At 41.5% G+C, this 24,228-nt stretch overlaps 1 protein-coding gene across 1 annotated transcript in view; it reads right to left on the reverse strand.

Annotated features, from left to right (window-relative positions):
• Positions 1-24,228, reverse strand: part of Ankrd42 (ankyrin repeat domain 42) — a 37,499-nt gene that overhangs the window by 5,620 nt on the left and 7,651 nt on the right. Inside the window, exons 4-11 of the mRNA XM_041660192.1 lie at positions 22,058-22,165; positions 18,210-18,329; positions 16,656-16,791; positions 15,831-16,031; positions 12,166-12,291; positions 10,130-10,235; positions 6,713-6,888; positions 969-1,095 (exon numbers count right to left, since the gene is read on the reverse strand). Coding sequence (XP_041516126.1) covers positions 969-1,095; positions 6,713-6,888; positions 10,130-10,235; positions 12,166-12,291; positions 15,831-16,031; positions 16,656-16,791; positions 18,210-18,329; positions 22,058-22,165 — 1,100 coding nt within the window. The remainder of the gene's footprint in view (positions 1-968; positions 1,096-6,712; positions 6,889-10,129; positions 10,236-12,165; positions 12,292-15,830; positions 16,032-16,655; positions 16,792-18,209; positions 18,330-22,057; positions 22,166-24,228) is intronic.

Here is a 24,228-nt window from a genome sequence, read left to right on the forward strand (position 1 = left end):
AAATCTTGCTCTGCGGAACCTGTGTCTGCTTGGGTTGACTCAGAGCCTTGGACCCACAGCACTGTGACAGACCTGGCCATGTTGTTCTGGGGAGGATCGTGGAAGTTTCTGGAACTTTAGGCTCTAAGTACTAAAAGCTTCGCGAGCTGTTGTGGGAGTTTGGAAGGAAGAATTCTGAGAGATGTAGGGTGATCTGTAAAGTTTCTGAAAGAAGCAGAGACTCTACTGGGCCAGCATGACTGCAACAGTTGAGTAAGACAGTGATGTACATTAGCAGTAAAGAGAGCCAGAACAAAGACAGCCCCATCGCTCATAGGAAAGACGGCTTGTAGGAGTAAAGCAGGCAGCCAGGACAGGGCATACACTGCACCATCATGGTCTCGTTTAAGCTTCCGAATAATTTTTCTGGATGCTGAGTTAAGAACAAACTACAGGGTAAGGAATATGGGTAAGAGCAGGGTCAGCAGGCTGAGAGAGCTATGAAGAAAACATGACAGCTATCCAGATAACAGTGCTGTGGTTAGAGCCAGAGATTTTGTCGCTGTAACTCGACGGTGAGGACAGCACAGTGGTAGCCATGCTGGGCCTATAATTTAGTGAACAAAGAAATGGATTTCATCATTTTCTGAGTGGGAAGTTCAGTCTAATAAGAATATTTACAGATCATGTTACCTATGCTGGCTGAATGATTTAAAATAGCTGTGGTGTCAAAAACTCCAGAAATAAAGTCAACTTTACAAGTTGAAAATAGTCTAGAAGATTGGAATCACAATGGCCTGAGTGTGTTCAACACTTGGCTGATGGTATGTGAAGTCTATGATTTCACGACTTGAAAACATCTCAAAGGATTTGGGGAGGAAGGATGGGACCTAACTCTATGGCAGGATGGACGCGCATGTTTCCAGGCAGAAAGCCTCACGTGGGATTCACAGGTGCTGAAATACAGAGCACGGGTTTAAGGACATTACTTCTCAGACTGCAGCTGTTCTTTCTTCTGCTGGAGATCCTCCTCTGTTATCCCACCCAAGTGTTTGAAGTTGCTCTCCGCGATCTCCAGAAGTTGTCTCAATTCCGCAATCTTCTTGTGGGCTCTCACTGAAAGACAGTTGAGTAGGAACTGAATTTAGATGACAGGATATATGCTTACAGGATGGTGACTCCCTCCCAACATCTGCTTCCTTTTTGTGTGCAACAGCCTTATAAAATAGTTATTAATTTTCTTTTATGTACATGAATGTGTTGCCTGCATGTATGTCTATGGACCACATTTGTGCCCAGTACCTGTGGAGGTCAGAAGAGGGCCTTGGACACCCCAGAACTAGAGAACAGTTGAGAGCCACTGTGTGGATGCTAGGAACCAAACCCAGGTACTCTTCAAGAGCAAAAAGTGCTCTTAACCACTGAGCCATCTCCATCTCTTCAGCCCTATTTACTTCCGCTGTTTATGGAAGGAACTGATGGGAGTGCCATACATATGTACAAGGGTGAATATCAGTGATTCAAGCAATGAAGTGCCAGTGGGAGGATTCTTTACCTGCCATTGGAACATGCATCAGATGCTGATACTGATGCTATAGGCAAGATGGCTTAAAGAAGCTTAGCAGTGTTTTAAGATGAGAAGTACCAGACCATGCATTATCTACTGCATGTTCAAAAATTGGAGAAAACCAATGCCAGGATCTTCAGGCTCTCTCTTAGTTGAATTCACAATGGAAGGATCTCACAGGTCCCTGGAAAATAAGCCTAAGACTGTACTGGAAGGTTTTAAATCTTTTTAAAGGAAAAAATAAATCTAGACATGAATTTCAAATTTTTCTTAGAAAATACTTTAAGCACAATTATATATTCCAACCAAAATAACAAAAGCGCCCTCCAAAGATCAAAAGAAAGGGGAACTGACATTTTTTTGAGCCTCTGCCACAAGCTAGGCAGTTCCTATTCTTTAGTGTATGAAATTAAGCCTTATAACAATTCTGTAGGGGTAGCAATAGCAACGTTGTTGATTTTTCTAGATGAGGAAACTAAGCTCTGAGAGCAACAGAGAGAGCTAAAAGTGGTGAAGCTCTGGTGTCTGAATTCCCTGCCTAAGACCTACTGTTCACGCCCTCCATGGCTGCTTGTGCTTTGATTGGTCTCAACTCAAACACATTCAGAGAGCCACAGAAAGCATCCGTCTCCTTCACTAGAACAAACGACGGCTCCCTGACCAAACACAGACATCAAGGTTACATCACATGAAATACTCTCTACAGGAATCAATGGGTGTGGTGACAAGGGTGTTATATAAAAAAAGTCTAAAAAAAAAAAAAGTCTAAAGCCTTATGTCCACTTACCAGGTGGCTTTAGACAAGTAACTTAGCATCTCTAAACCCAGGCCGTTTTATAAATCAGATAATATGATAGTCTATTAGTGTTTCTTAAGAGAGAACACAGATATTATCATTCCCATACACTTACTGTGATCAATAACTGTAAAGTTCTACAGAAATGCAAACCTTTCACTGGAGTCAAATTTCTGGCGGAAGAGTTCTATACCATCAGCAGAAATGCCACAGAAACACAATTTGCTCTAATTACCAGACTTCGGTTTAATTCAATTTTTTTAAAGCATAACACCAATAGAAACCACAGCCCCATTGGCTTCTGGGTGTCTATTTGTACCAACATGTATTCTGCGGGTGGGAGGGGCACTCTAACCTAACTAACTTAGAATGTTTGAGTAGTTATCCATTTGCTAGAGACTGAGTCTCTCTCAAACTCACGTTCAAGCTCTGTACTCCAGTGTGATGTTATGTGGAGACAGGGCTTTAGAAGGTGGCTGGGGTTAAAGGGCATGACAGCAAGTGTTAGTGAATATTATATTAAGGTTTGTTGCGTTTGTTTATGCTGCATTTGTTTAACTCTGTAAAGCTGTGATTCTTTGCCTATCTAGAACATCTGATGGTCTAATAAAGAGCTGAACGGTCAATAGAGAGGCAGGAGAAAGGAAGAGGCAGGCCAGCAGGTAGAGAGAATAGGAAAATCTGGGAGAAAAGGAGAAGTAGCCAGAAAAGGAGGAGGACATCAGGCGCCAGCCCTCCAGCCACACAGCAATCCAGAGTAGGATTTACAGAAGGAAGAGAATGGGGAAAACCCAGAGGCAAAAGGTATCAGGATAATGTAAGAAAGCCGGCTGGACACAAGCCAGGCTAAGGCCAGGCGTTTCTAAGTAAGAATGAGCCTTTTTGTAAATCATTTGGGAGCTGGGTGGTGACCCACAAGAGCCTAAAAGAGCAAAACCATCATACTACTACTACAAGCAAGGGTACTGTTCCCATGAGGTTGATATCACTAGAGAAAAACACTTTAGGGCTTCAATCGCATCCGTGTTCTCTAGATGCTCCTCACTCTTCCATTTTGAGTACATAGTCACATCAAAGTCGAAGTGGACCCTTCTCCATAAAACAGTCATGTTAGACTTTGATCTAGGATCCAGTCCCTAATGGTAAGAGATAAATTTCTGTTGTTTAACTTTCTCGTGTTTAATTACAACGGCCTGAGCACATTAAGACATCATTAAATGGAATCAGATTATCCTCCAAGTGGTCATCATGAAAATAACTGAAAGGCTAGGAATGTTATATTCTTTCTCATCTTCCAGTCTACTATATCCCCAGTAGTGAGAAAGATAGTCTTTAACCACAAACCAATTAGCATGGTTGCCATGGTTTAAATGACAGTGTCCCTAGGAGGCTCTGGTATTTGAACACAAGGTCCCTAATTGATTGCTTGAAGAAATCCAGCTGTGCATCCTTGCTGGAGGAAGTCACTTGAGTTGGACTCTTAAGAGCAAAAAGCCTCCCATCACATTGAGTTTGCGCTCGCTCTCCTTCTTGCTTGGGTTTGATGACATGCGCTCTCAGCTTCCTGCTCCAGCTGCCACGCTTGTGGCTTGCAGCTTGCTACTCTAACTACACCCTACCAGGACAGACACTCTCACTCCTTCTCTGAAATGTCTGGTCGGGGTATTTAGCAACAGAAAAGTAATTAATACATGCTCTCAGATGTTAGGAGCACTTGCTGCTCTTCCAGAGGATTCAAGTTCGGATCCCAGCACCCACATTTAGTGGCTCACAACCTGCAACTCCACCTCCAAAGGCTTCCAAGGACACCTGTACTCATGTGCACAGACACACAAATGCGCACACGCATGCACACACACACACACACACACACTACATACACACATAACTTAAAATAGAAAATAAAAATATTCTTGAAAGAAAATGACAAACACTTCCATGGTTATAGAAAAATCAGTTCCAAAGCAAGGAGAATGGTTTATGTTCATCAGTGTAACTCTAGTGCATATACACAGCCTGACACCAAATTATTCAGGAAACCATGCTGGATGATAGAAGAGAAACTGAGAAACCAGTCTCAGGAACATCTCGTAGTGCTATGTTGACTTCAGAGAAATGGCCTTTTTATTCTCTGGAAATCTAGATACGTAAACAAGCAGAACTGGTCAGATACTGGTTTTCTCCACAGCCAACCTCTAGACACTGTTATGGCCTTACTCCTGCTATCTGGTTAAAACCTCAAAATGTGTGTGTGTGTGTGTGTGTGTGTGTGTGTGTGTGTGTGTGTGTGATATCTTAATGGGAAAAGAATAGTACTAATGCAAGCTCTGCTGGAGTGAAAATTTCTAGTACAAAGAGCCTGGAGCAAAACAAGAATGTGTCTCTAGTAGTCATGGGCCTCCATCACAGACTGTAGGCTAAGGAACTATACAGATACTACTATATCTTGCACAATTCTAAATGAGTGTCCTTGACACATTCTTACATTAGAAACCTCACCTCTCCTAATTAATGACCCATTTGAACTGGCATACTCTCCTCAGCCTCCAGTCTGTTACATCCCCAGTAGTAGAATAATAGTCTTTCACATAACTCAAATGACATCACCTCTGCTCCAAACTCCCCCAATGGCTTGGAAGAAAACCTAAAGCTAAATTCTTCATATGATTCCTACTGGGCCCACTCAGCTCTCGACTGCCTTGTTAACTTCTCCCTAGTGAGTCCTCTCAGCCTTTGCACACACTGTTCAGGATTTTCTCCTAAGATCTCAGTACAGTTCCTTCTCATCACTCAGGTCTCTTCTGGAATGTTACCACAGAGTCCTAACCATTACCTCTACCACCACTTCATTTTCCTTATACTCCTATTTTCTTACCAATTGTTTATTATCCTCCCCTTGACTGCCATCACCAAAGAGAGGTTCCTTTGAATTGATCCACTTTCTCCAATAACAACTGATGGCTCAGTAGACTATCGGTAAACTTTGAGAATATATGCAATAACAATTAGTGACAAAAAGAATCTGCCATGAATTTAAAAGAGAATGGGAAGGAGTATATAGAAGGGCTTAGAGGGAGGAAAGAAAGGGAGAAATGTTGTAATTATAATCTCAAAAATAAATAAATACTGGTGCTGAAGAGATGGCTCAGTGGTTAAGAGTAGTTCTTGAGGTTTGATTCCCAGTACCACGTGGTGCCTAGCAGCCATCTGTAACTGTAGCTCCTGAGGATCTGCCGCCTCCTTCTGGACTCTGAGTACCAGGCATGCATGCAGTGTACAGACATGTATACAAGCAAAACTCCCATGCATATTAAAATAAGTCTTTAAAAAAATATCATTACCAACAAACCTTAGAAATCACTGAGAGGCATGTGTGTATGCGTGCATGTGTGTGTGTGCGTGTGTGTGTGTGCATGTGTGTGTGTGCATGTGTGTGTGTGTGTGTATGTGTGTGTGTGCTCACGCTGGAGCAGGAAGGAGTTGAAGTCTTTCTATGTAGCCCATGCTTGCTCTGAGCTCACTCTATAGTCTGGACTAGCCTCAAACTTGTCGTCCTCCTACCCAGCCCCAAGCACTAGGCTTAGCACTCCTGAGTTGTCCTTTCCCATGTTTGTGATCCACTTAAGTATGTCTGTCTCACTTAACCTCTTGAGCTTCCATATTACAGTCTTCCATTCCAAAGGCCGCATCATGTACTTGTTTATATTATCAGTAACTCTTAGGACAAAAATACCAAATTACTTTTCTCTGTAGACAGTGTCATTTGAATAATTTCCAAACTTATAGCAAAGTGTAGGCCTTCCTGTTCATTTTTATGTCTGTATCTGTTGGGAGAGGCGTCCCCTGGAGCTGGGGTTACACTGGAAGTGGTGCTGGGAAATCAGCCTCTGAATGAGCAGCAAGAGCCGTCTCACCAGCCCCAGTGGATTTTTTTCTTTCTTTCTTTTTTGGCAGTGTGTGCATATGATATGTGTTGTCTGTGTGCACACAATCATATGTTCGCATGATCTTTTATGTGCACTGAGGCAAGCATATGCTACAACACATGTTTGGAGTTCAAAAGACAACTCTGGGGTTGGTCCTTGCTTTCCACCTTACTTGAGACATGATCTCTTCGTTGTGCATGGATGCACACTCCAGGTTACCTGGTCCTCGAGCTTCAAGGATTTCTCCTGACTTTCCTCCCATCATGCATTGAGAGCACTGTGATTACTGAAGTGTGCCGCTATGCCACCTTCATATGAGTGCTAGGGATTAAACTCAGGTCCTCACCAGTGCACAGCACGTGCTCTCCCACACCGAGCCATCTCCCCAGCCCACGGACACAGTGTTTCTGAATGGCTAGTTCATGACAGAGACAGCATACTCACTTCTGGCGTTTGCTTTGTCTGCGTCACTAAGACACAAGTCACTCTTGGCATCGGTGCTGCCCTCAACACCATGCCTTATGAAGAACTGTGTGTGACTGTCGTCAATTCCAACCTCGTCATCCATCTCGTATTTCTGCAGCCCCTCTAGCAGCTTCACTGCTGCCAAATGGGCAAATCTGTAAAAAGGAATTAATAATCAACTGGACCCACAAACTTCCATACAGTTAAACTGCAGTTTCATACTGAATTTACAAAACTTCGCCATACATGCACTTCTAGTAACCCACCAGCAAGCAAGGATGCGAACCTGTCCCTGAAGGGCAGGGAAACCTGACGCACACTCAGCTCTGTGGAAATCTCCATTACTGACTGCTGTGAAGGATTGCTAAAACTACACTGGGAGAAGAGATCGCATAGATCACCTTCAAACAGAATCACTCTAGTGAATACAGAGCCTAGAACCATCCTTCTTGATTCCCTATTCTATCGCCTTTTGTTAGCCCGAGACAGGTGAATTGAGTGTGGTTCCAGTTTTACAGTTAACTATACCTCTTACCATACTTACTCTTCGTCCTTCAACCCAAAGCACCTAGCTCAATTTTGAAATTTAAAGAAACAATTAATGCCCTTTCCTTCTGTTTTCTATTCTCTTTGCTCTTTCTCACATTTCATGAAGCCTCTACTAATAAATTGTTTCTCTTAGAGATTTTTCTGTTGTGAATAAATAAAACAAGCATACTTCCCCACAATGCTGTTAACTGAAATATGTAACACTTTCTTCTAGGACATGAAGAATCACCAAACGCCAAACACTATTTTCCACATTGTTATAGTAGTTCCAATTTTTCCATACACTCTTATTTTGAACACCAGGTCAGATCCCCAGCTTGTGGTGCTGTGTGGAAAGCCTTGAGGAGATGAAGTCTGGCTGACAGAAATAGGCTGCTAGGGATAAGGCTTTGTAGATCATATCCACCCCTGGAGAGGCAGAACTGTCTGCTTCTGGCTTTCCAGTATGTATATAACTACCACATACTCTCACTACCATGCCTTGGCTGCCAAGCCTTCCCCGGGATCAGTTGAAATTCTCTGAAGCCATGAGCCAAATAAATTTTTCTCCTCTCAAGTTGTTGGTTATGTATTTTGGTTACAGCAATGCAAATAACAACAATAATAATAATATACTCATATTTTAAACTACACATTTATGCATATTACATTCTTATTTTTATCAGGTACAGCAAGCACATTATTAACACCGTATCAATATGGCTGGGTGGCACCGCACTTGCCTAGCATGTACAAGTACCCAGGTGATGAGTCTATATAGAGTTGTGCAGCTGACCAAAGGAGAGAGCAAGGGGCTATGGGAGACTGGAGACAGCCAGAACACTCCTGTATCTGTACCAGATTGAACATGGGGTATGGCTGCAGGTGTGTGCAACAGTTAGTGATCAGGTCGGATCCAGACACATTGTACCTTACACTATGAACTACATGGGATAGAACAGCTGGTCTTGAGCTCTACACGTTTCCCATCCTTGCCTTCAGAACAGTGGGCATGTCTGCTATGCCCACCTTTGTTTTTTTAACTGCTTTATTTTCTTTTCCCTGTTACTTCCCAACCCTCAATTACACATACCTTTCCTCTCTTGCCCATCTTCCTGCTGCTTTTCCCTTATCCATATTCCTCATTTTACTAGTATTTTACCTGAATTAAAATTTAATATCCTAATTTACCCTATAAATTACTTTATTTGTCCCTTTTTATTCTTCTTGGGGATATATTTCTTATTTTCTTTTTTGTATTTTACTATGTTTAAGTATTATCTTAGGTTATGATGGCACATGCCCACAATCCTGGCACGTAGGAAGTTGATACAGGCAGATTGCAGGCTAGTTTGGATTATATGGCAACTTAAAGCCAGCCTGGAATATGGAGAAAGATCCTGTCTCAAACAAGCAAATAAAGTTGTTCTTGACAAAGTCACAAAAGAATGAATAAAGTATAACATTTTCAATAAATAATACTATAATTGATATCTATATGCAAAAGAATGAACTTGGTTGCACACCTAATATAACACAAAAAGGAAATCACAGCGGACCATGGACATCACAGCCAAAAACTATACAACTTCCAGAAGAAAATATAGAGTCAAAAAAATTTCAAGATCAAACACCAAAAGCATAATTCAAAAAAGGAAAACTTTGTTGAGACTCACTTCCAAAGATATTTTAAGGGTATGAAAAATATCTCAAAGTGAGACAAAAATCTTACAAAGGATATTTTCTGAGAAAGAGCTATTCTAGAATATATAAAGAGCCCTTAAAACTCAACAAAAAGAAAAAAATCCAAACTGAGGATAGTGTGGCATAGACCTCTAATGCCAGCACCAGGAAGGCTGAGACAGGAATGCAAGTTGATGGCGATCCTGAGCTACACACGAAGTTAAGTGGGTGACTGGGCCCCAGCCAGACATCAAATCAGGCCTCACGGGCCACTGTAGCCCATACTCATGATATAAATTCAAGCAGTTCTGAACAACTAAAATGCAAGATATGTTACAGCATCTCCTCCAAGCATCAATATAAATACTGCTTCTTCAGATAATGTTCTTGACAACCATCCAAATTCTATCGGCTGTGATTTCTTTTATATCTCTTACTATCATCTATACCATTTCCAAACCCACACCATTAACGAAGAGAAAGAGTTGGGAGTTTTCCTTATTTATAGATAGCATGTAATATGGGTGGGACAATGATTATAATTATTAAGGACTTTTGTTTATATATTCATTTTCTTTGAAGTATAAGCTTCTAGGGCTCCCATGATCATAAGCTCCTGGTTGGCAGACACTGTGTATTCCTAGATTTACAGTCACAGTACCTGGACCATAGCAACTACACAGAACCCACTGAATAAACAACAACCAAATGAGAACACAGATACGCAGTAACTATTCCTCGAGGGCCTGACCTGAAGGAGCTCACAGAGTTTCGTGATAAGGCTACATTCATTTCTCACATAAATTTCTAAATATGATTTAAACCCCTTAGAATTACTTCTCTATTATCACTGTGATTTTTGCTTTTTGCCAGTGTTTCTCCACAAAGTATCAAGGATATCTGGGTGAAGGAATGCATTGTGCACACTATTAGAGTACTGCAGAAGGCCTAGGAGTCCTCAACATGACCTCCTTATGACTTTTGCTCTTATTTCTAAATGTCCCTTCCCCAGAGGAGAGAGAACTAACATGACCGTACAGCTGATAATAATTGCTTTAAAGAACGCAGATCAACTTAAAAACTGTGATTCCATCAGCATCTCAGTGAGTCCCCCAAACTTGCACAGGAAAGCAAATGCACAGCCTTAAAGTCCAATTCAGGAGCACAGCAGACAGGAGTTTATACCTCTTAGCCACATCGCTGGGTCTCTCTCCTGCCTTGTTGGTAATATTGCTGTTGGCTCCCATCTCAATTAACCACTGCAAACACTCAAGGTGGCCTTGTCCAGCAGCTTTTTAAAAGAAAAAAACAAGAAAACATGTAACACGTATAGAGAAAGAGGATATTGGAAACAGCTTTCTGAATTTTTGATATTGTAGTAACTAATAAAAGTAGGCTGTGCAAATATTTTCTTTTTCACTTGTACATTTATTAGACAACAAATCAAACATCTGTTGTGTTCAGATAATTTTGGGTACACATATAAAAATTGGAGCTCACAATTCAAACAAGCAAGTCACAGATTTAAAACTAGGATCCAGTCTTTCCAGCCCTACCCAAGTGCTATGTCATACTGCATAACTCCTAAGTAGAAGTCTCGTGCCACACACCAAACAACATTGTACATTCCAACACAAGGGCCTCAGGGACATCAAAATCTTGCTCTATGCCTACTTACTGCACATGAAAATCACACACAAAACAATCTCTTCTCAAAAATTTTACATCTTTTCATTTACTTTGTGTCTGTACCTGCACACATTTATGCCTGAACAGTGTCAAAGTGGAGGGCAAAGGACAACTTCCAGATGCATCCATCATGTAGATTCTGGGGATCAAACTCCCATCAGCAGGTTTGGCAGCAAGCACCTTTACCCACTGAACAGTATCACTGACACACACACCCACAATCATACTGTAGTGTAGACAGACAGACAGACATACAGACAGACAGACAGACAGGTGGGGTCTCAATACTCAATGAATGTACTGGGAGATAGGTACTGTTAAGTGTCATAAATATATGACGGCTACTAAGGCCCATAAACACAGCATCACTTTGGTCTTTAGCAACTTGTTCTGTTCCCCCAATTCCTACTCCCTTTCCTCCTTTCTCTCTCTTCTACCCAGAACCAGCTGACCAAAAAAATGCTACAGGATTGGCCAAAGCTCTGTAAGTAAATACCCATTAGACAAACACAGTAACATATTCTGTTCTTAAATGTAATCAAAAATATTATTTATGATCATGAATAATGGTATGGTTGAAAATAATTAGTTTAGCCTGATATTTCTATCACAGGCAATATACAGGGAAGAGGAAGGATAAATAATTTATCTAAAATAGAATATAAGGCAAGTATTCTGAGCTAGAGGGAGAGCTCAGCCATTAAGAGCATTTGCTCTAGCAGGAGGAGCTGAGTGCAGTTCCCAGCACCACATGGCAGCTCACAACCATCTGTAACTCCAGTATCGGGATCTGATGCTCTCCTCAAGTTCGTTCAGGTACCAGGCATGCACATGGTGCATATCCATACATGCCAGCAAACACTCATACACATTAAATAAAATGAGTATTTTTTAAAGAAAGAAAAAAGAGCAGGGCATGGTGGCACACGCCTTTAATCCCAGCAGCCAGGACAGAACAGAGGGAGGTGGATCTGAGTTCGAGGCCAGCCTGCTTTACATATATAGCCAGGGATCCTTTTCCCAAAATAAAAGTAAAAACAAAAGAAAGAAAGAAAGAAAGAAAGAAAGAAAGAAAGAAAGAGGAAAAATAACATAAATCTTCCAGGTAGTGTTGGCACACGGCTTTGATCCCAGCACTCAGGAAGCAGAGGCAGGTGGACCTCTGTGAGTTCAAGGCCAGCCTGGTCTACAAGAGCTAGTTCCAGGACAGCCAGGCCTACACAAAGAAGCTCTGTCTTGAAACACCAAACAAATAAATGAATAAATAATATAAATCTCTTTAAAATATTGCTGTAAGAGGTTTCCTCAGCAGTGTATTTCACACTTTACCATAAGAGCAATGTCACCAAGAAACCTGACTGGCATTACCCTCACAGGTATACAATCTGGCCTCATAAAGGGCACTTGAATTAGGAATCAGGCACTGTATATTCACACACCACTCACTAATATCCACTAGGGAAGAATTCTGATCCATAACTGCTTTAAAAGCTGAATAACTCACCGAAACTGTAAAAATGAAGCAAGCTCACCTTTGTGCATAGGAGTCGATCCATTATCATCACGCTCATTCAGATTGATTACTCCATCTCCGATCAATTTCTTAAGCACTTCTAAATCACCATTAAAGGCAGCCACATGACCTGGAAATGCTAAATCTAAACAAGAAGTCAGCATTTCAGTAAACACAGGGATTTGTTCTTTTCCCTACCTCAAGCTGTCATATAATTCAGATTTCAAGATTATCTCAAGTATGACGCTACTCAGGTGAGTTCAAATGACATACTGACAAAAAGAATTATAAAATACAATACTACTAAATGTACTTCACTATCTAAAACAGACAATTACAAATTATAACTAAATAAAATTTAATTTTTTTGCTTTTTGAAAACAAGACTGTGAGTGGGAGAAAGTGTTGGCAATTCACACCCGACAGATTATGTCCAGAATCTGTAAAACATCTCAAGCATCCAAAAATTAGAAAAGCGCTGGGTGGTAGTGGCACACACCTTTAATCCCAGCACTCAGGAGGCAGAGGCAGCCCAGTCTCTGTGAGTTTGAGGCCAGCCTGGTCTACAAGAACAAGTTCCAGGACAGGCACCAAAAACTACAGAGAAACCCTGTCTCGAAAATCCAAAAGAGAAAAAAAAAATTAGAAAAGCTTTATCTTTAAGATGTCAGAAACTAAAAAGACATTTCACTACAGGAGTGATATAAATGGCCAATCCAGGAAAAGATGCTCAAGCAAACATCACGCACCATTAAAATGGCTACAACAGAACAGACTGATGATGACCTGTGTTGACAAGGATACAGAGCACGTTGGAAAGAGTTTGAAAAGTAGCTCCTTAAGCTAGATATGCCCATCATATGTTTCACTCCTAAGTACTTACCAAAGAGGGATAGAAACAGATATGTATGCCAGTGGTTCTCAACCTGTGGATTCTGACCCCTTTGAGGGTTGAAGGGCTCTTTATTAAGGGACGCATATTACATACCCTGCATATCCAATATTTACATTTTGATTCATAACAGTAGCAAAATTACAGTTACAAAGTAGCAATAACAATAATTTTATGACTAGGGGTCACCTAGTCATAATAGGAGGAACTGTAACAAAGGGTTGCAGCATCAGAAAGGTTGAGAATCATGGTCTACATAAACATATTAGCTACTCGTATTGATAGACAAATCCAAACTGAAAGCAATCCAAATGCTCACCTCTACTCAATTCTTCACGGAATGTGACATAGCAATAAAAAGAAATAAACTATAAATACACATAACATGTACGGATTCTCAAAATGACTCAATACACAAAGCTCTAGACATGGCAAGCTAATCTGTATTAACACAAAGCATATCAGTGACTGCATGGGGACAGAGTAAAAGGAGCAGCAGTCTGGAAGAAGTCTGGGAAACCCAGGTGTGATGGAAATGTCTGTATCTTAATTGTTAGGATGGGATCAGAGTGCATACATAAATCAAAAAATCATAAAATTGTATATTTGAATGCACTCTAACTGAAGTAAATTAAAAACTGATATTTAAGGGTATCATAATCAAAGAGAAAGAACAACCCACTTGTGAGAGAAAATCATATATGATAAAAATAAATGATTCATACCAAAAATACAGAGAACTCAAATTAGAAAGAGAAATGAAGTGCAATTTTCAAGAGGGAAAATATAGGTATATGTCACATATGTATATATCCATAGGAACACAGAGCACATACATAGCACCATGTCCCCACAAGCAGAACCTGCTAGTTATGAGTTTTCCCAGAATGGTCAAGACCTTAATGGTGTAGGAGGTCCTTCTGTCTTTGTGTTGCTTTCATTGGTTAATAAAGAAACTGCTTTGGGCCTGTTGATAAGGCAGAACTTAGGTAGGCAGGGAAGACAGAACTAAATGCTGGGAGAAAGAAGGGCAGAGTTGGAGAGATACCATGGATCCACAGGAGACAGACACTGGGAATTTTACCCGGTAAGCCACTGCCACATGGCAATACACAGATTAATAGAAATGGGTTAAATTAAGATGTAAGAATGAGCCAATAAGAAACTAGAGCTAATGGGCCAAGCAGTGACTTAATTAATACAGTTTCTTTGTGGTTATTTCGAGGCTAAGCTAGCCAGGTGGCCGAGACGAACAGGCAGCTCGTTAAGCTCCTTAGCCTTTATCCAATGATGCCAGAGTGCAGGACAGTGTTCACATTCAGAGTGGGCTACGTACAACATAGACAAGGAGTCGATTCTCTAAAGAAACTCTGACCATGTACACAGGGAGATACATACAAACATATTTATTACACGGCCACAGTTTTAGCAAGAAACCACAAACAACTTAAAGGCCTAGGGAAGACAGACATATTACTATATGCTGCAATAATTTAGTTTCTTACTATAACAAATACACAATATAGTTTTATATAGTTTGTGAATGCATTATATATAGACAGAATTGTAACTAAGATCAAAACCATAGAATGGACCAATAAATCCCAAAGAACATCATTCCCTTGTCCTAGCTATTATTTAAGTCAACTTGTCAGAAACTAAAGTCATCTGAGAGGAGGGAACCTCAACTGAAAAAATCTTCTATAAGATCAGGCTGTAGGCAAACCTGTAGAGCATTTTCTTAATTAATTTGTTATTGATGGGAGAAAAGTTCAGCACATTGTGGGTGGGACCATCCGTAGGCTGCTGGCCCTGGGTTCTATAAGTCTGTAAGCACTACCCCTCCATAGCCTCAGCATTAGCTCGACTTCATGTTCCTCCCCTGTTTGAGTTCCTGCACTGACTTTGGAAGTGTAAAGCAAAATCCTTTCCTCCCAATCTGCTTTTGGTCGTGGTGTTTCATCACAGCAGTGGTAACCCTAGGACAACCCCCTCAAGGAAAGAGAGAGAAACGCTTCAGCCCTGTAGTATTTTGTTCTTAAGTTCGATGTCACTGTCTTCGTGAGGGTTACTTGGAGTATGAGCTCTAAGAGGTCTGAAAGTCCAGAGTTGAATATAGGGGGAAATGCTGAGAGACCAGAGACGAAAGAGCAAACCACAGCCACCTACCTACTCAATTTCCCAGGTGCAAAGAGAGGGAGCTCCTGTCTCCTCCTGCCTTATCACTTTCTCTCCTACAGGCCTGGAGGTCTGTACAATCAGGAAGTGATATGGCTGGGCAGTGATCGCTAATTTAAAACAAAAAAATGCCTGGGGCTGGATAGATGACTCTGTGGTTAAGAGTGCTGACTGCTCTTCCAGAGGACCCAGGTTCAATTCCTACCACCCACATGGCAGTTAACAGCTGTCTGTAACTTCAAGATCTGACATCCTCAGATAGACATACATGCAGGCAAAACATCAATGCAAATAAAATAAAAATAAATAAATTATAAAAAAAAGATGCCTTGCAGGCTTCCTACAGTCAGATTTTATAGAGGCATTTTCTCAGCGGAGGCTCCCTCCTGTCTAATGACATGCCTGTGTCAAGATGACAAGACTAGCCAGCACAGCCACAGTGTCCTTTATGCTACTGTCTACGTGATTTGTCCAAAATGTTTCATAATAAAGAATCTGGATGCATTTGGATAGTAATATAGATTTTGATGTAACATTTGCATACAAAGTCTTTGTCTTTGGGTTCCATTTAATATTATCATTCTCTGCCAAAACATGTGGGGTTAATTACTTACGGTCCTGATCATCTGGATTGCATCCTTCATACTCAGCCCCCTGGATAAACTGTAAGATGTTCTGCTTCAAGAAGCGCTGGGCTAGGTCCAATACATTTTCTCCATTATCGTTGAAGGCTTTTAAAGCTTGTGTTCCACGGGTCATTCGACTCAGTAGGAATTTAAAACAATGAAGGTGGCCTTCCATGGCAGCTAAGTGAACTGTAGAGAGGACAAAACAGGTGGCGTTAGACCCAAAATCATAATACAATACCTCAAAAAGCTGGGTGTCAGGGCACCTGGTTCTAACACAAGAACTCCTAATGGGAGAGGCAAAAGGATTGCTAATTTCCAGGCCATCTTGGGCTGTGTAGTGAGTTCCAGGCCAGCCTGTGACTGCATAGAGAGACAATGTCTAAAAATATTTTGGAAATAATTTTAGTCAGTGGTAATTTTGCACAGAAATTGAGAAGCAGAGGCAGGTGGATCTCTGTGAGCTGGAGGCCAGCCTGGTCTGCTACCTAAATAGTAACATAGTTGAAAGCACAAACCCTGGGGATATAGCCCAGTGACCAGACACCTGCTTAACTTAAGGGCCTCTGCTGGATCCCACACGAATACTGAAGAAGGAAAGGAGAGAGAGGCAAAAGAGAAGAAGGAGCCAGTTTCTCTACTGCTGGGATGGCTCTAGAAAAGAAATCATGATGGGTGTATAAAACAGGCATGACAGTAAAGAGGATCAGGTGATCACTATTTTAACTTCGTGAGGAAGCAACAGTTTAAGTTTCTTAGATGTATTAAACATTTTATCACTGAAAGACTAGAATGTTCACTTTAGCTCAATACCTGGAAGGTTCCCATTGTAGTCCACATCTTCTATGCCACACCCCCATTTGACCAGAAGCTGCAGACAGCCCAGGCGCCCGTGAAAAGCTGCGTAATGCACAGGTCTCCACTCCCTCTTGTCAGTCACACTGGGATCCTACAAGTGAAATTCGCAAGAGCTCAGTTTCTTGCCATTTTGTAAGAAAAGCAGTAAGTCTAGAAGCTTGATTCTGCAACTGGAAATTAGAAGCTATTCTTAAAATTAAACAGCAAACATTCAATCTAACAAAACCTTGGCTGCACCCACTGACCTGAACACAGAAGCAATGAAGGTTTCAATGAACTGTGATAAAACAGCATTTTAAAAAGAAAACTACAATCGCATGAAACAATGCTTTTTTTTTATATTTATTTATTGGTTTTTTTCAAGACAGGGTTTCTCTGTAGCTTTGGTGCCTGTCCTGGAACTAGCTCTTGTAGACCAGGCTGGCCTCGAACTCCCAGAGATTCTCGTGCCTCTGCCTCCCAAGTGCTGGGATTAAAGGCATGCACCACCACAACCTAGCTGAAGCAATGCTTTCAAAGAAAGTAAAGGAACTGTCTCAGAGTCCCACTCTACGAAATCAAAAGGACAGGGATGGCTTTAAATCATGTCTCATCACTGCGCACATAAAGAATTAACCAAAAGAAAAAGTGTTTCATGTTTCTATTTCCTAGAAAACATTCTTACTATAATATCTTCCTTATTGACAGTGTGTTTCTTCCCTCAGCCCTTTCTTTGGAGGGATGTTGAAACACTGTAGCCCAGGCTGGCCTCAGAGGCGTGTTCTTGTCTCAGACTCTCAAAGGCTGAGATTACAGGCAGGAGCTATCATACTCAGTAGAAGCTCTGCTCTTTACAAAGTTATACAACCAGTGAGCACTATCAAAAATAAACATTATGGAACTGGAGGTTTGGCTCAGCAGTTAAACACAGAGAGGACCTTGCTATGGGACAATGGTCTTGTACCCTGCAAAGCCTTGTCAGTTGTATTGGTTTAATAAAATGCTGATTGGTCAGTAGCCAAGCAGGAAGTATAGGCTGGGAGATGTCTGTGAGAATCTGAGGTCTCTGGCCTCTGCCAGCTCCTGTAGTCATATGCACATACATATAGCTTAAAAATATTTTTTAAAAATGATAACCAGAGGATAAATAAATTAAAACCTGGAAAAATCAATCACTTCCTAAACTGATGTACAAAATAAAAAGGGTTTTTTAAAGCATTTTATAGATACACACAAATTCATAAAGGCATAATTACCTGGTGAAGATTTGTTTAAGAGCTTCAGAGTCTTCCCAGTTAAGCTCTGAACCAGCAGCCAAACACAAACCCTCTGAAACAGTTTGTATTACTGTTCATTTAGAAGATAAGTCTCAATTACTGCATCCATGTTTAAAAATGGGAAAGCTAAAGGAAAAAATACTTCCCCAAGTCATAGGAAGGATTTTAAGAGTCGGGGAGAAACAACCAGATTACCAAATTCTAGTCCATCTACATGATCACACACGACCACTAGGTAAGAGGAGTCCCTCACCACTCCACTTCGCAGCATTATCTGTAACGTAAAAGAGTGCCCGTGAGTGGCAGCGAGATGTACAGGGGTGCATCCACGGTCATCCTGAGCAGCCAGGTTGGCTCCGTTGATTATAAGAGCCTAGAAAGAGAAATGGGAATAAGCGTGCATGAGAACAGGTGTTAAACGACGAATTCCAATACAGAGTAAAGGTAAGCAGTTAGTTAACCTATGACAAAACTACTATGTATGACCTACAGGCAAAATATGATACATTCCTTAGGTAACCCTAAATGGGGCTGAGGTCTTCTTTAACATTGCCTGTGAGACCTTAATTGCCTAACTCTAAATTCCTGGTCAATCTTCTAAGACGGTTTTGTCCAATGTGCAACTGAGCCAATGTCCATATAGGTTATGGGCTATAGGATTTCTTCCTACATAACAGACAGAGAATTAATTTCACAAATCTATCAGTCCCATTCAAAACCCATGATGTGCTTTCTGGATATCAACAAACAGATTTCAAAGTTTACAGAGAGGCAAAAGAACCAGAATAACAAGACAATATTAAAAGAGAAGAACGAAGTTGAAGGGCAGACACTATCCTACTTCAAGACTCACTTCAGAAAGCAAGACAAACTGGCATTGACCAAAGAACAGACAGACATTGCAATGAAACTGAGGAGAGCATGTGGGAATAGAACCGCATAAACACAATCACCACTAACAAAGGAGAAAAGGCAGTACAATGAAGATTTGTCCTTTCAACATACAGGTGCTCAAACAACGGAGGATTCACATGTAAAAATACTGAACTAAGCACAAACCTTACAAACACTGACAAAACATTAACTAGGCCAGGTATGGTGGTACACACCTCTAATCCCAGGTATGGTGGTGCACACCTCTAATCCCAGGTATGGTGGTACACACCTCTAATCCCAGGTATGGTGGTACACACCTCTAATCCCAGGTATGGTGGTGCACACCTCTAATCCCAGGTATGGTGGTACACACCTCTAATCCCAGGTATGGTGGTACACACCTCTAATCCCAGGTATGGTGGTGCACACCTCTAATCCCAGGTATGGTGGTGCACACCTCTAATCCCAGGTATGGTGGTGCACACCTCTAATCCCAGGTATGGTGGTACACACCTCTAATCCCAGGTATGGTGGTGCACACCTCTAATCCCAGGTATGGTGGTGCACACCTCTAATCCCAGGTATGGTGGTACACACCTCTAATCCCAGGTATGGTGGTACACACCTCTAATCCCAGCATTTGGGAAGCAGAAGTAGAGGAACTCTGTGAGCTTGATGCAAGCCTGGTCTACACAGTGAGTTCCAGGACAGCCAGGGCTCTATAGAGAGACCCTGTCAAGAGAGAGAGAGAGAGAGAGAGAGAGAGAGAGAGAGAGAGAAATGAACTGAATCACACATAGGAAATACAAAACTATAAAACCCCTAGACGAAAAATCTAGAAAACTAGGTGCTGCGAGATAGGCTACGGTGTTTTAGATACAATACCAAATGTACAAACTGTGAAAGAAAGAGTTGATAAACTAGGCTTCACTGAAATTAAACACCACTACTCTAAAGAGATACTAGAAAGAGAATATAAAAGATAGTTCACACACAGAGAAAATATTTGTTAAAGGCATACTCGATAAGGGACTATTACCCAAGATACAAAACAAATTCCCTAAACAATGAGAAAAAAATCAATGTTAACATTGGTCAGAGTGTAGCTGTAACTTAGTGGTAAGTTTCTTAACCTGCAGCAGACCCTGAGACCAGTGTCCTCTACCAAAGAGTGCTCAGAGCAACACTGACCAGAGAAGATAACCATATGAAAAGTCACTCTGTATCAAAGGCCACCAGAAAAATGCAAATTTAAACAACAGTAAAATGCCACTATCTACCTATTAGAATGGTCGAAACCCAGAACACTAACAGCACAAAAGCTGACAAAGAAGAGGAACCAGAGTACTTCAGAAGACAGGAGGGCAGAGCCTCCTAGGAGGCTAAAGCACATCTTACCGTAATGCAACCATCATACGCTCCGTGGTATTAGGTAAACACCTAACAAAAGTGAAAACTTCCATCCGATGAAAACCTAACTGAATGTTTACCAGCTTCACTAGCATGGCAGGGACTGAAAACAGTAGAGCCCTTGAGTGGGTGAGACTAACAAACACTCAGACAAGGAGATGGTGAGTGCCAAAGGAAATTAGTGATCCAGAATCAAGGGACCAGGCCTCATGGGGGCTCAAAGAGATCGGGGAGCCTTAGCGGGCTGACCTAGGTCCTCTGCATATACATCATGGCTGAAGAGCTCCGTGTTCTTGTGAGACTCCCAACAGTGGGAGTCTGGAGAAGAGGAGGGTAGCAGGAGAGGCTGGGGTGGGGAGGAGGGGAAACTGCAGTCAGGATGTAATACATGAGAGAAGAATGAAAAAGTTAGTGATATTCAGGTATGCTAGGGTCTATAATCCTAGAACTTGGGAGGCTGAAGCAGGAGGATCACAAGTTCAAGACATTATCACTAAAACAAGCAAACAAGTCAAACACTGTGTGGTTATACACCTGCTCAAACACAGTCTGTACAACACCAGGCGTGAACCCCAGTACAATCCGCAGGTGTCAGGTGATTATGCTGTACCACCGGAGATTCACTGGTGGGAAAACAATCTAACAGTTTGAAATCTGTGTACCTTCTGCTCAATGTTGCTGAACCTACAACAGTTCCACAAGTTAAAATCTGTTTTTACAAATGAACTTGTACCTTTTTCTTTCTTGGCACTGAGGACTGGACCCAGACGGAACCTTGGCCATGCTACCCCTGCCCTGTGCCATGCAGCTACACCCCCACTCCCACCTAGTCAATGTTTTTAATTGTTATTTCTCACTCAGCATTGGCCAGTCTTCATCAGTACCTTAGCAAAGGATTACTCAGTCATAATACCTATCTAGGGCTTTAAAAAGAATCATCTTCGCCGGGCGGTGGTGGCGCACGCCTTTAATCCCAGCACTCGGAAGGCAGAGGCAGGCGGATCTCTGTGAGTTCGAGACCAGCCTGGTCTACAGAGTGAGTTCCAGGACAGGCTCCAAAGCCACAGAGAAACCCTGTCTTGAAAAACCAAAAAAAAAATAAATAAATAAAAAATAAAAAGAATCATCTTCATGACCTTGTCTAACCTAACCAGTTAATAACAGTCATAAATGATATGCTGAGTACTTACTGTGCTTTAAGGATCACAACAACAATAATAAAACTTATCAACTCAGGGAATCGGGACATTTGTGGGGACAGGTAATCTTCTACACAAAGAAGACCTTGATGAGGAGCAAGCAGACAGCATAGTACCAAATAATGCAGCATAAAAACTCTAAGAAGGAAGAGACCACTGTGGGCAGGGAAGAGAATCAAGGTCCGAGGAGCAGCTTGAGCTAATGCTTGTTGGAGGAACACATGGGAAAAGCTTCTCTTGACCCAACTTCCCCAAAAGTTACTACTGTATTTTCTCTTCCCTTTTATTGCCTACTTCTCAAGGTAGCACCCATCACTTTGAGAGTTAAGATTTGAAAAGATTTATATTATCCCAATACAGACATCTACACCACAGCCTGAACTACAAAGAAGACACTCTGGGCACGACTGTGACCTCACTCAAGACAACCCAGCTACTTCAGAGACTAAACAGTCTCCAGCCACATATTCATGTGGTTAGCTGGTATCTGTCATTCCTTCTTTACAGCATATAACCACATATGTTGGATCAGATAGAATAATGGCAAGACTCCAACAGAACTGTGTTAAAATAACTGAACTCACTTAATTGAAAAAACAGTAACCAAAATTATTACCTGCATACAGGCATCCTGACCCCGGATTGCAGCTATGTGAGCCGGGGTCCATCCTCTTGGAGTTCCCTGTGTGGTATCAGCGCCATGCCAGAGTAGCCAGTGAAGGCACTAAGAGGATAATAGCATTAAAGGGTAGTACAGTAGACACTTTCAGTGTTTTTATAATTTCTAAATTTAGTCTGCTATAATAAGACTCCCACTGTAGCATGAAAAACTACAGGCATTTCTTGCTGTGAGTGAAATAAATGCTAGCCCAATAAATATACCACTTGGCGAATATTGTACATGCCTAGCAAAACCAATCTGTGAGCCGAGTTTCCTCAAGAGCTGCCGGTCTGCTGTTGCTATTATCTTTTCTGTTCTTCTCTTCTAGAGCTAGAAATGGCTCAGCAGTTAAGAGAACTTGCTGCTCTTCCTAGAGACAGGAGTTCAGTTCCCACCACCAATGTCAGGTAGCTCACAACCTCTATCTGCATCTCCAGGAGAATCCAACATTCTCTTCTGGCCTCAGACAGCAACTGCATTCACATGCATTGCACACACACACACACACACACACACACACACACACACACGCACACACATCTAATTAAAATAAATATTTTTTTAAGAGTTGTGATCTTGTGATGTTCTCCAAGACAGCCTTGAACTCCTGGATTCAAATGATTCCCCGCCTTGTTCTTCTCAGTAGCTGGGAGGACATGCTAACCCCAACACTATGCCTAACTTCTACCACAAATATTTAAATGGATCCAGAAACTTCTGTATGGAAGCAAACACTGTTACTATGATAGTATCTCTAAAATACAGCTACTAGGGACTTTAAAAAGGAAGGGCAGCCAGTGAAACGAAACCTGAGCATTTTTAAACCAACCAAAACCTCACTTTCCTACTGCACCTGGAGTCTGTGCTGCATCTGGTGTTTAATCTTTAAAGACTGATCTTTGCCCCTTTATGTCTAAGAAACATCTTCTTCTTAACAGAATTGACTGCCCATGACTCGTTTCTATACCACTCATGACCTGTTATTTGCTAAAAGACTTATTATCATTTAGGTATCATTTGTCTACCACCAAAATTAATGACCAAAAAAATGTTTGTCACCTTTTACATGTTTATTTAGAAAAGTGTGGGTGTTTTGCTCACCACTCTCTTCTTTGTTGTTTTTTATTCTATTTATTATTTTGTCGGCATGGTTCTCACATGCCCCCACACGGAAGTCAAGGACAAGTGTGGGAACTAGCTCTTCCCTTCCACCGCGTGGGCTCCAGGGCTCCAACTCAGGCTGCCACGTTTGGCAACGGGCACCTTGACTGGCTGAGCCTTCTTGCTGGCCCATTTCTTTGAAGAAGCTCAACCTGACTGAGCTTCACAAGTCATTCATTCACTCAGCCAATATCTGTGGAGAAACCCCTCTGTGTTAGCACTGTTAGCACCTCGAAATTAGAGCCCCCCACCTCACATGGTGCTTCAGCATCTCTGAATAAACATGTAATGAAACTGCTGTAGCACAGGAAGAATGCGTGTTTTACATTATCACAAAGTACCCAAATGTCTGCTGGAGTGTCTATTTTATTTTACCTTCTCCCCAGCAATGCATGAGTGTCTCTGGTTCTCCACATTCTTAGCCAAGGTACTGTCATCTGGAGACTTTCTTACTGTCTCATTCATAGCTATTATGCACCGGTAGCTTCTCACTGTGGTTTTAACTGGGTTTCTCTAGTGGCTAATGATGCTGAACCTTTCACAAGGCTCAATTGCCATCCATTCGCACATTCTCTCTGAGAAAATGGCTATTAACGTTTGCCCATTAGCAGAGAGATTTATAACTGGACCTACTAGAGCCTACAGACAGTAAAAGATTAGAGCTAAGTGAGCATACAACCTTGAAACATGAGAAACTCCAGTTGCCCCTGAACAGATCCCAAGAATAAGACCTGTAGAAGATATTCACTTAGCATTGTTTATACAAACTAAAAATTGAAACCAACTAAGAATTGGAAAGTGAATAAATTCTATTACTCTAAGAGTGAGCCATTACCATAAGACTGAAACAAATGGGCTAGAATACATATATGAAAGCACATGATCAAACTCAAAAGCAAATTGTTGGAGCAAAATGGAGGGATGATACCCACAGAATGTGGTATCTGTATAGCAGTCAAAGCAAA

The sequence above is a fragment of the Microtus oregoni genome, unplaced genomic scaffold, assembly GCF_018167655.1.
Source record: "Microtus oregoni isolate MIOR12 unplaced genomic scaffold, Mior012 000000F_ref0000247, whole genome shotgun sequence".
Lineage (NCBI taxonomy): Eukaryota > Metazoa > Chordata > Mammalia > Rodentia > Cricetidae > Microtus > Microtus oregoni.